We start from the raw sequence: 14,949 nt of genomic DNA, 5'->3' as shown, positions 1-14,949 counted from the left end.
TGATGCTGGCTGCGTGTGGGTCCGACGCTGACTCCCCACGGATGGGGTCAGGTCTGAGTCCATTGAAGGGCCCCCGCTGGCCTCAGAGAGTTTCTCGTTGATTCCGTACAGGTTGGAAACAATGATGAGCCCGGTGACTGCCCCAGCTGCCCACCTTGAGTTTCCAGGTCCAGGAGGGGACACTGAGGCAGAGCCAGGTCTGCTGTCCTGGATGGTGAACATTGCTGGGGTCCACAGGACAGAAGCCAGAGAAGAGAGCGGGCAGAGCACGGACTAGCACGTGCACGTGGGGGACGAGCCGTCTGAAGCGGCCATCGAAACAGTGCGGGGATTCTGCGTCTCCAGTCGGACTGGGAACGTCCCCACCCGTGGCATCAGGCCCTCGGGAAGGCCCTCCCCTCAGCAGAGGGAGGGGGTCAGCCCGACGGAGCCCCTCCTGCTCCCCACCCAAGCGGAAGACCTCAAGAACATCGGAAATACAAAGCACCCAGCCCCGCCCCGCGCGCGGCCCATCAGAGACACAGGGAGGCAGGAACCCCCCCCCCCGTGGGTCACAACCAAGCCAGGAAGACGCCCACGGAACCGGCAGAGGAGGACACCGAAGCAGGGAAGAGAACTGCATGAACAGAGACCCCACCACGCGAAAGGAGACTTCCGGAGCCCTCGCAGGACCAACGATCCACTGACGGGACTGACGGCAGGTTAGCGATTCCCGGGGGACAGCGGAGTCGAGAGGACAGTGGGACAAACAGCGCGAAATGGAACGCAGACGTGAGGGCGGCCGGTGAGGAGGGCTGGCCCACGGTCACGCCACGGCACGCCGCCCCGCGTGCCCGCACCTGGAGGCCCCCGATGGGGGGGGGGAAGACGCTGGAGGAAACGACCAAACCACGTGCGCTCACGACGACAACCAGATACCCCAAATCCCGAGAAGCTCCGTGACGGCCGGCACAGGGAAACACAGAAGGGTGCGCCCAAGAACGGCACCGTCACGACTCCAAACCCACGAAAGAAGGAAATGCTCAAAAAATACCCAGACCGTCTTTGAGAAAACTGCCACACGGATCCTCAAAGTCTTATAAAGACACACGGGACCCAGATGCTGCGACCAGTCGGAACAGGGGTGGAGCTGAAGGGAGCACGTGTCTACATTTCCAAAGGGACTGCGAAGCAGCCGTAGTCAACACAGCGTGGTGTCGCCGGGACAACAGATGCACGGAGACACGGGACGGCGTTAGGACCCGTCATAGACCCATACATGTCAAGGGAGTCAGCCTTTAACAGGAGTTACACAACAATTTCATGGAGGAAAATAGTCCCTTCTGTGAACGATGCTGAAACAATGGTATTTCCCTGAGACAAGAATGAATTGGGCCCTTACCTTACACCATATGCCCAAACTACACCTACATATGAGAGTCAAAACGATCAAACTCTTAGGGAAAAAAGAGTTGTAGATCTTTATCTTTATACCGTTGGATTAAGCGACAGTCTCATAGGCGTGACAATAAAAGTACAAACAGCCGAGGGAGAAGTACTGGGCTTCATCACAATTAATAAATCCTCGTGCATCCAAAAACGTCATCAAAAAAGTGGAAGGAAAATCCTCAGAATGGAAAAGAATATTCAAAAGCCACATATCTGATAAGGGCATAGTGCCCAGGATATATGAAGAGCTCTGACTACTCAAAATCAAAGCCCAACTTGAAAATGGGCACGAGATCTGAGGAGACATGTCTCCAAAGAACAGACACAAATACCCAACAAGCACGTGAGAAGACAGGCAGCATCGTCCATGAGGAGGGACATGCACAGTGCTCGGGGCAGCCACTGCTGGAGAGACGAACGGCAACAGGTGCTGCTGGGGCGGGGCGGGCGGGAGGAACCCCCACTACTGGGGGCATGCTCCGTGCAGCTTGCCAGTTCCTGCAAGGTAGCCCCAGCGTGATCATATGGCCAAGCAATTCCACTCCTACCTGTGTGCCCGCAAGCTGGACACAGGTCCCCAATACTAAGGCTTGTACACAGATAGGCACGGCAGCATTACCAAGAAGAGCCACGCCGACCAGCGTGTTGCATCAGAAACGTGTGGATAAGCAGCCCACGTGCACAGAGTGATTTCCCACCCGAGAAACGGGTGAAGCTTACAGTGCGGATGCCCTCCTGAACACACTCGGGGGCAGAAACCGGACACAAGAGACCACGTAGCATAGGATTCCATGCGCGTGAAATGTCTGGAATGGGCAAAGCCACAGGGATGGCAGGCAGCTCAGGGGTCTCCGAGGCCGGGGAAGGCGGGATGGGGCGACAGCTAACTGACGCACGGTTTCCCCCTGGGATCCCGGCAATGTTCTGGCACCAGATGGCAGCGAAGCTTGCACCACAGGACCAACATACTAACATCCCCTGAACCGTACGTTCTTAGCACATTTTATGGCAAACAAGTATCTGAAATGTTTAAATACCAAGAGAAAAGGCAAGTTTTGCACAGAGAAAGAGATGAATGGGCTCCTATTTCTCAGTGGAAACCGTCCCAGCGCGTAGACGGCGCGCAGCACTTTTAAGGTATGAGAAGAAAAGAAAAAAAAATCGTCCTAGCGAAAATAGGTTTCCGAACCACAAGAGAAGTACAGACATTGTTTCAGACATACAAAAGCTGGAAGAATTCTAGCATTCCCGGATCACGTTGAAAAGGTTGGAAGACATCCTTCAGGCAGAAGGACGGCGATGCTGGAACCCTAGATCGCCCCTGCAGGATGAAATACTCCCACTTTGGTAAACATACACAATTTCGTCTCGTTCCCGGGGCCTGGCTTGTGTGGGGCTCCGTGGATGATGCCGGCCACACCCGTGGCCCTGTGTCCTGCTCGTGTCTGCTTTTTTTTTTTTTTTTAACTGTTCACCATTGAGCATTGTTGTTGTTTTCAGATCAAGTTCTTTCCTAGATATGTGACTGGCAGATGCGTCCCCGAGCCCGCAGTCCCCCAACGTGGGGTCTTTCTCCGAGCAGAAGTTTGTAACTTTGACCGATTTTCCCTTTTGGGGGTGTTGCTTCAGTTGTCAAATGTAAGTAGTCCTTTCCTGGCCACAGCTCCTAAAGATCTCCTCCGATCTCTTTCCTGAAAGTCGCATAGTTTTGTACTTTCTATTTACGTCTGTAATCCCTGTGAAGCTCATCTTTGTATGAGGCTGAGGTCTAATTTTTGGCGGATAAACACCGGAATCCCTCCAGCGCTACTTGAGATTCTATCCCCGAATCTGACATCGTCCCCTTCCTCCACTGCAATGCTCTTGCGCTCTTCTCAAAAACCAGACGGACACAGCCTACCAGGAGTCACCGTGTTAGAATAAAACACACCTCCTTGTCCCCTTGTCCCTCGGGGGAACTTGGGGGACTCAGGAACCATGTGCTTGGCACCAAGGACGACCAAATCCATATCGCTTACTGTACCACAGCGAACCGCCACGCGTGCCGGGGGTCCCTGTGACCTGCCCCAGACACACCCCAAGGAGGGAAGACCCCCCCACCCCCAGCCTGGCCCCAAGACATGCTGCTTCCCAGTCCCCGCTGACCTGAAACCAGTGTTCTCCGGGTCCTCCTGCAGCCCAGCACCACCCCCTCCCCCAGCTCCCACGGTGGCCCTGATCAACCCCGCCTCCTGCACTCACAGTCCACACGGAGCTCGGCCTTGGTGGACGACACGCCCACGCTGTTCTCAGCCATGCAGCGGTATACGCCCATGTCTGCGGGCACCACGGCTGTGATGATGAGCTGGTGACCGCCCTGCTGGTCTTCACTGATCATGTAGTGGTCGTCCTCCTCCAGCATCCGGCCGTCCTTGAACCAGCACACAGTGGGCACGGGCTGGCCGGTCACCACGCAGTCGAAGCTCACGGGGTACCCGTCCAGCACCTCCTGGTTCTGCAGTTCAGTCAGGAACACCGGGGCTGCGGGGGGCAGGTGGGGCGTGCACTGAGTGGGCCCCCGCTTCTCCTCCAGCCACCCCAGCGGCCGGTGGCCCAGCGTGCATCACTTGCAGGCCCTGCCAGCTTCACCCCATTCTCTGGGAGGGTCCTTGACCTCCCAGGCTGGGTCTCAAGCCACGGAGAGGCAGGGGATAAGAGACAGGAAATGGGGAGCCAGGGGAGGGGAGGGGAGACAAATGCTGCGTGGGCTGAGGGTCCAGGGCTGCAAGCATGAGACTGTTTCCAAACCTGACGCCAGGGGCTATGAATCAACGTCCTGTTGTTCCTAGGGACATGCAAGCCCACCGTGGAACAGCTTTAAAATTAACTTCAGTGGCGGAACAGGCGCAGGGCCGCGGAACCCCGCCTTCTCTGGCCGTCTGCCCCAAAGGCTCGCGGAGCAAGACACGCCGACCCTGCGAGGTCGGGGTCCCTAGAGCCGCCTCACAGAAGGGGACCCCGAATTCGGGCTCTTGCAGCGGCCAGCTCCCCAAGTCTGCCGCCGCTGGGGTCCTCCCCCCACCCCCCCACCGGCCCGGGCGGACTCACCGGCCTCCTCCGCAGTGGGTGGGCGGGGCGCGGCCGGGGCCGGAGGCAGCCGGCCGAGGCGCATCTCCACGCCCCGGGGCCCCTGCTCCGACAGGCTGACGTCCACCGCGAGGCCCCTGGTGCCGAACATGTCCCGGAAGCAGGCGGCCGCGCGGCGGGCCTCGGCCAGCGACTCGAAGCGGATGTGGACGAAGTGCTGGTCCTCGCGGTAGGTCTGCCGGTCCGCGGGCTCCTCCGGCTCGGCGGGGCCCTCCTCCGCACTGAGGAAGAGCTCCTCGTCCGAGACCTCGGCCGGGCTCTTGGTGCGGAAGAGCCGGTGCAGCCGCCGCGCTGCCCGGCGGAAGGCGTCGTCCAGCTCGGCCCCCGAGGAGCTCTCCGCCTCGCTCTCGGGCCCGCCGACCGCCACGCACGCGCTGTGGGCCACGCGCCCGAACCTGCTGCTCACCTCACAGGTGTAGCGGCCGGCGTCCGCCCGGCCCAGGCCCGGGACCAGCAAGGAGCAGGTGCCGTCGCGCAGCTGGTCGATGTGGTGGTGCCGACCGTCCGCCAGCGCCACGCCGTCCTTCAGCCAGCGGGCGCGCACATCCGCCTTGCTGGACACCACGCACTCCAGACGCAGGACCTCGCCCACCTGCGCCTCGGTGTCCCCGAACGTGCGGGAGAACACCGGCCCCTCCTGCTGCTTCATCTCCTTGCGGACCTTGTAGCCCTTGAAGGCAGCCTGGATCTTCACGGCGGCCTTGTCCATGGACGGGTCGCTCAGGTCCTCGGCACTCAGGTCTCCCGGTGGTGGGCGAGCGGCCGCCGGCTGGTCCTGATGCTTCTGTGGCTTCCCAGCTGGGACTGTGGGGACCCCAGCCTGTGCGCGCAGGGAAGGTGGGGAAACTGAGGCCCGTGACAGGGAAAGGATGGCGCAGGGACAGCTGGGGCAGGGCTGGAAGCAAAGCCCAGGAAGCAAAGCGTCCCTGCTGCATACGGCCGTGCATCATGCCACCTGCTTCCTGCCCTGCGGCTGCTTAACCTTCGGGTGCCTAGTGACTCCTATGGCCTCCGACAGGGAGGCCCGACCCCTGAAACCACTCCACGGGGTCACCCGACGGGGACTGACGGGTTGCGAGACAGAGAGGCTCGTTCCAGCTCTTAACAGCCAGGCGGATGGTGGACGGGTGGGCGCGTGGGCGGGTGGAAGGCTGTGTAGATGGGTAAGTGGGGGATGGAAGGGTGAGCGGTTCTGATGGATGGGTGGGGGATGGGTGGGTGGTGGATGCGTGGGTTGACCGGAGGGTGGGGGATGGGTTGGGGATGGGTGAGTGGGGGATGCGTGGGTTGATAGGAGGGTGGGGGATGGGTGGGGGATGGGTGAGCGGTGGATGGGTGGGTTGATAGGAGGGTGGTGGATGGGTGGGGGATGGGTGAGCGGTGGATGGGTGGGTTGATAGGAGGGTGGTGGATGGGTGGGGGATGGGTGAGTGGTGGATGGGTGGGTTGATAGGAGGGTGGGGGATGGGTGGGGGATGGGTGAGTGGGGGATGGGTGGGTTGATAGGAGGGTGGGGGATGGGTGAGCGGTGGATGGGTGGGTTGATCGGAGGGTGGGGGGTGGGTGGGGGATGGGTGAGCGGTGGATGGGTGGGTTGATAGGAGGGTGGTGGATGGGTGGGGGATGGGTGAGTGGTGGATGGGTGGGTTGATAGGAGGGTGGGGGATGGGTGGAGGATGGGTGAGTGGGGGATGGGTGGGTTGATAGGAGGGTGGGGGATGGGTGAGCGGTGGATGGGTGGGTTGATCGGAGGGTGGGGGGTGGGTGGGGGATGAGTGAGTGGTGGATGCGTGGGTTGATAGGAGGGTGGGGGATGGGTGGGGGATGGGTGAGTGGTGGATGGGTGGGTTGATTGGAGGGTGGGGGATGGGTGGGGGATGGGTGAGTGGTGGATGGGTGGGTTGATCGGAGGGTGGGGGATGGGTGGAGGATGGGTGAGTGGGGGATGGGTGGGTTGATCGGAGGGTGGGGGATGGGTGGAGGATGGGTGAGTGGGGGATGGGTGGGTTGATCGGAGGGTGGGGGATGGGTTGGGGATGGGTGAGTGGGGGATGCGTGGGTTGATAGGAGGGTGGGGGATGGGTGGGGGATGGGTGAGCGGTGGATGGGTGGGTTGATCGGAGGGTGGGGGGTGGGTGGGGGATGGGTGAGTGGTGGATGCGTGGGTTGATAGGAGGGTGGTGGATGGGTGGGGGATGGGTGAGTGGTGGATGCGTGGGTTGATAGGAGGGTGGGGGATGGGTGGGGGATGGGTGAGTGGTGGATGGGTGGGTTGATTGGAGGGTGGGGGATGGGTGGGGATGGGTGAGTGGTGGATGCGTGGGTTGATCGGAGGGTGGTGGATGGGTGGGGGATGGGTGAGTGGTGGATGGGTAGGTTGATCGGAGGGTGGGGGATGGGTGGCTGGGTGGATAAGGGGTGAAGATCTGAGCCACCCAGGCCTCCCCTTGCAGGTCACACGGGACACCGACCTTGCTGACCAGTGGTGAGGTGCTGGGCCTCCCAGCCTTCTTGAGGTAGGTAACCAAGGAAGGAGTGCCTGCCCGGGACTCATCGTCAGAGCTGGTATGCGAGAGGTCAGCCTCGCCGGTTCGCGCCAGCTCGTCTGCTGTGGAGTAGTCCTCCGAGAGGTCAGGGGCTGCTTCCTCTGCCTCCTGTCGCAGACGTTGCAGGCGACCGTCCTCCTCGGGCAGCTCACTGATGGAGTCCAGCGTGGGCTCACGGCTCATGCGGCGCTTCCGGGCCAGGGCCTCCCACAGCAGGTGCAGGTCGCCCTCCTGGGCTGCCTCAGGGGGGAGGCTGGGCTGTGCAGGGGTCTCATCCCCAGACCCGGGTGTCAGCACCACTGAGAAGGACAGGAGACTGGTCAGCAGGTGGGGGGGATGACAAACCCTTTACCCCAGGCTGGCCCAGGCTGTGACTGTGGTTCTCCTCCGTAGACCAGAGAGCTCTCAAGGCCCAGTCTTTACAAGGTTTTGAGGTTCTGAACTCCCTGTTGGCCTCAGCTTCCTTGATGAGGCCAGACCTCAACCTACGTCAGGCCCCTGCAGAAGAGGAGTGAGCCCAAGGACAGGGCCAGAGTCAGGGAAAGTGCAGATGCCTCCGGTGTGAGGGGTTCAGAGCACGGGGGGGGGGGGGGAGTCAGAGCACAGAGGGAGGGAGTCAGAGAGGGGGGGTCAGTGCACGGGGGAAGGGGCCCAGAGTTGGGGTGGAGTGCTCAGAGTGCACAGAGAAGGGGGCCCATGGGGAGCCTGGTGGTGGTGCGGGTCTGGCAGTGCCTCAGAGCACAGGGCGTGGGGGTCAAGCACAGAGGAAGGGATCAGAATGGGGGTGCTCATAGTGAGGGCTCAGAGCACAGGTGGTGGAGGACCTTCGAGCGTGGGGGCATGAGTTCAGGGGGGAGTGACTCAGTGGGGGACTCCGCGTGGCAGTGCTCAGAGCACGGAGTGCGGGACTCAGAAGGAAGGGGGAAGGGAGGTTCAGAGGGCGGAGGCCGGAGATCTCAAGGGACCAGCAGTGGGTAGGAAGGCACGTGTTGGCCAGCGTCCTGCTCAGGTATCAGTGTGACCTGAGCTGCCACCTCGTGAAGAAGCTGACCCACGAGGCTCTGCCTTTCCCCACCTGTCCTCAGTATTATTTGGCGTGAGGCAGCCTCCCCAAGAGGACCCCCTGCCCTTCCACCCCCAACCAGAGCTGACGAAGAGGAGGGGCCGGCTCACTCCCACACCCCAGGGCTCTCACGCCTTGGCTGGGTCCCGAGGACGCACCCTGGAACGTGGCAGCTGCAGGGGAGGTGGGGTCCTGGGTGCGGCGGCAGCGGTACTCGCCCTGGTCCTCCGCCGAGAATCCCCGGATGACCAGCGTCTGCTGCCGACCCCGGCAGAGAACCTGGAAGCGCCCGCTGGGCTGGATGAGCTCCGTCCCCTTCAGCCAGACGACCTCACCCGCCTCGGTGACCTCGCACTCCAAACACACGTCCTCACCGGCAACCACCTGCCGGCTCTCGGGAGCAGGGGGCACGGGAGCCGGGGGCGCGGGAGCGGGGCACGCGGGAGCCCCCAGCACGGGCGCTGGCGGCACAGGCTCAGGCTCCTGGGGCTCTGCGGGGAACGATGCCACTTCAACAAAGGCGTGCCCGGGGCCCTGCAGCCTGGGGAGACCTCGAGCACTCCGGGCGGACCTCACCCTCCCCAACCGCGGGGAGCACAGCGACGCACCCAGGCTCACTGTCTGCGGCAGGTGCACAGGCTCCCCAGCCCCCGCTGGGCCCACGGCCGCCACGCGGAAGCGGTAGGTCTCCCCGGGGGCCAGGCCGTCCACCACGCACTCGGGCCCGGGCACCAGTTCGTGGCACAGGCGCCACTCGCCCGTGGTAGCCGCCTTCATCTCCACACGATAGCCACAGAGACCGCCGCCACCATCGCTTGCGGGGGCCACCCATGACAGTGTCACGGAGCGGCCGCTCCGCGCCACCACCTCAGCGTCCTCTGGGGGATCCGGGATGCCTGCAGGGAGTGGAGGCTGGTCCGTGGAGGCTCCCGGTCGGCTCCCGCGCGTACCCAGCCGGCCTGCTTGGGGTCTGATTCTGGGGTGTGCAGCGGGCACCAGCGGCCCTCCCCCAAGGCGGGTGAGCCTCTGTGCTCAAAGGCCAAGACCGTCTGCGGGAGCCAAGGGAGACTGCGTGCCCTGAGCCAACCAGGATGGGGGCCACGGAGAGGCCCCTGGCTGCCCCCAGGACTGGAACAGAAGAGCCCTCCCCGCGACCTGAACCAGGCGACCCGAGCCACCCACCCAGCACGGTGAGCCGTGCGGAGGCCACCGCATCGCGGGCGGCGAAGGTGACCTCGCCGGCATGGTGCATCTGGGCACTGCGTAGCAACAAGGCATGGTGGCTGCCGTCCGCGGTGACCATCCAGTCAGGGTCGTCCGGCTGCACAGCGGCCCCGTTGATGTACCAGGTCGCCTCGCCCACGGGCACCGCCTCGCTGAGCGTGCAGCTGAAGTGGGCTTGCGCCCCGGCTCGCACCGTGGCGTCTTGCGGCGGCTCCAGGACGTCCAGGCGCCAGCCTGTGGGTGGGGTGGTGTGGGTAAGCGCAATGGCGCAGGGGTGGCCGGGGGGCACGCTTGGTAAACCTGCGTGCCACCAGGTTCCTACAGCTCTGCCGCCTCCCTCTGGCAGAGGAGACCCAGCCTAGGCAGGAGGGGCCTCAGAGACCAGACCCCAGCCCTGCAGGTCCGTGGTGCGAGGTCCCATGGTGGGACTGGTCTCAGAGGCCTGGCGGCTCCAGTCCCGCGGGAGGGGGTCTCAGACAGCAGAACCCAGCCCTGTACGTCCGTGGCTCGGGGTTCTGGGCGTGGGAGGGGGGGTCTCAGAAACCTGGTCCCAGCCCCGTACATTCCTGGCACGGGGTCCTGGGGGGGTGGGTCTTGGAGTCCTGGCCCCACCCCACCCCCCACCAGGCCCGAGGCTTTGCTGGGGGGGCTCTCCGAGATACACGCCCCCGCCTCCACCCTCCGGCGCCCCTGACCTCTGACCGTGAGGAACGCGGACGTCACCACGTCCCCCGCCAGAAAGGTGACCCGGCAGCTGTCCTGCGGCCGCAGGTTTTTGAGCAGCAGCAGGTGACGCAGGCCGTTGTCAAAGTAGACCACCTCCGCGTTCTCCGACGTGTGCACGGGCTCGTCGTCCAGCAGCCAGCTGTGGGCAGCCACCTCGGGGCGCGACAGCTGGCACTCGAACAGCGCCTCACCACCTTCCAGCGCGTCCACGTTCTCCAGGCCACGCAGCACCGTGTTCTTGGCTGCGGGGAAGGGGGCGGCTCAGGGCTCCCTGCGTGGTCCTAAGGGAGGGCCTCCCCCCATTACAAAGGGCCCCAGGGCTGAACAGGAGACAGCCAGTGGAGCGCAGCACACGGTGTCCACGTGGGGCCCCGCCCACTCCCACACCCTAGGGGCTCTGGTGGCCTTGGCTGGTGGCCAGGGGGAGGGGGTCTCCACACCAGACTGGTGAGATGCCTCACAGGTGTTTCCAAAGCACAGCCAGGCTCAAACTCCCACCCCACCCACCCCCCACTGCAGAACGGGGCTCTGCAAATGCTCCCCTTTCTCCCTGTCCCCAGCCATGCTGAGCTGCTCCCCTCACACACACACACCCGAGACGCACCTCTGCCCTAATCCCCTACCCCTCTCTAGTCCTCTTGTGCACACAGGACACCAGTCTTGATAAGCGGACACGTGGTTTTTGTGTAAACTGTGAGCTCAGGCTGGGCATGCCTGGCCCCAGCTCCAGCTCAGGGCCTGGCTGCCCTGGCTTGCCACCTGCCACGGCCCATTCCCACAACACACCACCTGCTGGGCAGTGTTGCCCGTAGGAACAGTCTGAGTGGGCTTCCAGGAGGAGGAGGAACCTCAGATTGGGCATGCCTGAGCCAGGCAAGAGGACCGACAAGAGGGACGGGAAGGAAGGAGGGACTCATGAGGGGCAGCAGGGACCTGGAGGCCAGGCGCCAGGTGGGGTCCTGGGAGTGGGGTGCATGTCAGGCCAGACGGGAGTGCCAGGCGACCCGGAGCTGGCCTGGATGCCGGGAAGGCCGTGACCATGACCCACAGGACCTCAGAGGCTGACCTAAGGGAGGGGGGCAGGGCAGCCAGGCGCACAGCCCCAGCGGCTCTCTGGGGTACGCACCCGAATGAAACCTGTGCCCAGCCCTCGTGCTCAATCCCAGCTTGTCCACACAGTCCACCCTGCAGGCAAGGGTGCCCGCTCTGGACAAGGAGCCCCACGGAGAGAAAGGAGCAGAACAGAGCACCAGAGAACCGGTCTATGTCCCTCTTATGGCCACCTTCCTGGCCCTGGGCTGCCGGCACCACAGACCCGACGTCCCCACATCCCGGCCCCTCTCCTCTCCACATCAGCATCAGCAGCACCGACAGGGGTTATGTCCACGTCTGCACCGGGCTCAGATGGCCAGGCGGGGGCTGCTCTTAACCATTGCGGGGGAGCAGGGCCACACCTGCCGTCACTGCTGGCCCTCAGCGTCCTTAGTTCCCATCCCAGATGTACCTGCTGCTTTGCCTTGATCAAATCCCAGACTTCAAAGCAACGGTGAGCCGCTGAGCCCTCACCTGCCCTCTCCTGCTTCTTGGGGCTCTCTTGTCCGCACCCCCTGCCCAGATGCCCTCATGCCTCGGGCCCATCCCCGCCTCCCTCAGGTCTGGGCTCCCACAGGGCCCCTCCCCATAGCTGCTGGCGGCCATCTCCCCTTCCTACAGCCCCCACAGGGACGGCCCCCTGAACAGGGGTATTGCTGTGTATTCTGAGCCTCGCTCCCAGCGACCAAAAACAAAGCATTTTAAAAACTAAGTTCTGTCGAGAGTGAAGGGGGGTGCCCCATCCGGCAGGTGGCCCCTGACCACTGCCTCCAGCCTGCAGCTCACTCATCCCCAGGAGGGGTTCAGATTTTCCCAAAGGGGAAGTGTCAGCAACCAAGAGATGTCCCCCGGACAGGGGCTGCTGTCCGCACCCCACTCCTTGTTCCCAGAGCACGTCCTTGCTGCGCTGCAGTGGGGACACAGGCTGGGGGGCCCTCGGGGGACTGGCCTGGTTGGGAGAACAGCTAAGACCCCAGGCTCAAGGAGCGCAGCCCAGCACCCCATCCTGTCCCAACAGGCCGCTCTGGGAAAGGCGGGCCCCTGCCTGCTGGACCCTGTCTTTCCGGCATGGTCACACGGCCTGGGCTGTCACCGCCGGCCTGGGCTGTCACCACCAGCCTGGGCTGTCACCGCCGGCCTGGGCAGCACTCGGGACGGTCCCAGCCATTCCAGAGCCGTGCCAGGCCTCACCTTGCACCTGGAGCAGGGCTGCCACGTGGGTGCCCGCAGCCTCACAAGAATAGATGCCACTGTCGCAAGGCAAGGCTGGCCTGAAGGACAGCCTGGCCACGGTCCAGTCCTGCTCTATGAAGACACGGCGCCCGTCAGCGCGCACCTCCTGTCCGTCCATCTTCCACGAGGCCTGCACGGGCCGCGAGTACTGGCAGAGGAGCTCGGCCGGGCCGCCCTCCTCCACCACCAGGTCCTGCATGGCACTGACCACCTCCACCGTGGGATCTGTCGGCCGACACCCCGGGCACGCGTCAGCCAGAGCGGCCCGGCCGCACCCCACCCGCCCTGTGCTCTCAGCAGCTCAAGCAAGCGTGGGGCTATGGCAGGAGGGGCCCCGTCCCGGCGGCCCGAGCCTCACCCCTGCCCACCACCATCCCCTGGCGGCTCCCCTAGGCCCCTCCTCATCCCTCTCATCCCCAAAGCCCTACCTCCCTCCCCACCCCCTGGCCCAGGCCATTCTTCACCTCAGCAGGGACACGACACCTGTCCTCAAAGCCCCCAGGCCCTGCTTGGGGTCTGTGAACTCTGCTGGTCATACGCAACCCCCCCCCATCTCAGCTCGTCCCTGCTCCAGGGGCCTCGCTAACCTCCTTGGGGTCCCCATCCCCTCTTAGCCTGCTGAAATACTACTCAACAAATGGGTCACCCCAGGGCGTGGGTGTGTGTCCATGTGCAGTCTGCCCTGGTCCTGGGGTAAGAGTGCCAGGCAAAGGCTTGCGGAGTGGTTAGATGCATGGGACCGGCTTGAAAACTGGGAGTGGGACAGCACGGGAGACCCTCTCAGCTGTCCCAGGAGTTCCTGACACCCCCACAGCGGTCCCTCCCAGAGAGCCCGCAGAAAGGGAGGCAGCAGCTAGCAGGGACGGTGCAGGCTCTGCCCAGGACTGGGAAGGGGGCTCTCCCCTCCCGACTGCTCCGTGGGCTCCTCAGAGGGCGGGCCCAGGCAGGAAGCAGTGTCTGGGCCCCACGGGGGCCGAGGAGGGGCATGCCTTCCAGCTTCACCACTCCCCAGCCCCGCCTTCTCTCCCACAAGTCAGGACAGCAGACCTCCCCCTGCGCATGCCCTGTCCACGTCCTGGGGCCAGCCCCAGACCCGCCGCCCAGGGAGCCCGCAGCAAGCGTGCCAGGTCAGCGGGTGCAGAAGCGCCAGCTCAGGGCGGGGGCCCGTCGGCCAATACCTTTGACCAACAGCTTGGCCGTGGAGACCAGGGGCCCTGCACGGTAGGTGATGGTGCCTGAGTCGGCAACCCCCAGGCCCGAGAGCGTGAGGGAGTGGACGGTCCCGTCACGCACGGAGATGGCGCTCTGGGGGCTGTCCTGCAGTAGGGTGCCGTCCAGCCACCAGCGGGCCTCCGGCCCACCCGCGCGGGACACCTCACAGGAGAACGTGGCCACCTCCCCCGCAAAGACGTCCACATTCTGCAAGCCACGTACCAGGCATGGGGCCGCCTCTGCGCGAGAGGGCAAAAGGAGGGCGGCTGGGCATTGTGAGTCCGTGGCGCCAGCCCGGGGTCTGAGTCTACAGATCCACCCAGACCAGCTGGCCCGCCTTGCTTGCAGAATGAGACCCCCAGACCACGCACAGCAAGCCTGTGGAGGACCGGCTCAGCGCCCCCTGCCACGGACACCCCCATTGGCACGCGGCCACTTTCACCAAAGGAGGCTGATGACCTGCCTCCACGCCCCTTTCAGAAGGCACAGCGCACAAGCCCTAAGCCCCCGAACTGGGGTCTTTGTGGGGCGGAGTGTGAAGTGAGGAGAAGCTGCGGGGCCCACGGCTCTGGTGTGGTGTGGGATCTCCTTTGGGACAGAAGCTTTCCATCCCCGGAGAGATGGAAGCAGGCGTCTCTCCCATTCCCAGACTTCCATCTATGCAGATGTGCCCCAAGGTCCCTCCAGCCCTCAGATTCCCAGGCCCTAATCCTGCATGACAACTGTTCCCCTGCCCTGTCGCACAGTGGGGCCTGAGCCCAGGGCCTTCCCAGATGCAGATGATACCTGCTCTGTACCCCTGTACCCACCACGGCTGACCCCTCCCCCAAAAGGCCCTCCATACCCTCCCCGAGGCTGCACCATTGCTGCCCTAGCCCCCACCTGCCCTTCCCCTCTCCCAAGAGTGCACACCTGACTGCATCCCCACCCTACCCCATCAGTTCCCCATGCCCGTCTCCAGCAGAGTTCCCAAGTTCATCCACATGCCACCTGTCGGGACACTCATTCACACAGCCCCATGCTTATGGCCCTCCCCACAAGGCCATGGGCAGGATACTCCAGCTGGGGTCACCAGGCCAAGACCGGCCAAGGCACAGCCCTCAGTAAAGCCTGCAAGGCCCAGCCCAGTTCCATGCTGCCCCCTCACAGATGCCCAACCTGATGAACGTATGAGAGCCTTCCCGGACCCACTCTGCTCAGGACAACCAGAATACTACCCCTCTCCCATCCCTCAACTTGAGGGTACTACTCTCTGGAGCCTTTCCCAGCCCCAGTCCCAGCTGTCTGTCCACCCTCTGA

At 63.8% G+C, this 14,949-nt stretch overlaps 1 protein-coding gene across 1 annotated transcript in view; it reads right to left on the bottom strand.

Annotated features, from left to right (window-relative positions):
• Positions 1-14,949, bottom strand: part of OBSCN (obscurin, cytoskeletal calmodulin and titin-interacting RhoGEF) — a gene marked incomplete at its 5' end in the record, with an annotated part of 113,769 nt that overhangs the window by 23,635 nt on the left and 75,185 nt on the right. Inside the window, 7 exons of the mRNA XM_080804163.1 lie at positions 3,670-3,948; positions 4,516-5,374; positions 7,026-7,399; positions 8,322-8,624; positions 8,772-9,059; positions 9,346-9,621; positions 10,083-10,355. Coding sequence (XP_080660289.1) covers positions 3,670-3,948; positions 4,516-5,374; positions 7,026-7,399; positions 8,322-8,624; positions 8,772-9,059; positions 9,346-9,621; positions 10,083-10,355 — 2,652 coding nt within the window. The remainder of the gene's footprint in view (positions 1-3,669; positions 3,949-4,515; positions 5,375-7,025; positions 7,400-8,321; positions 8,625-8,771; positions 9,060-9,345; positions 9,622-10,082; positions 10,356-14,949) is intronic.

Source organism: Martes martes, assembly GCF_963455335.1.
Source record: "Martes martes genome assembly, chromosome: 5".
Classification (NCBI taxonomy): domain Eukaryota; kingdom Metazoa; phylum Chordata; class Mammalia; order Carnivora; family Mustelidae; genus Martes; species Martes martes.
This window is presented reverse-complemented; position numbering and strand designations above follow the sequence as displayed.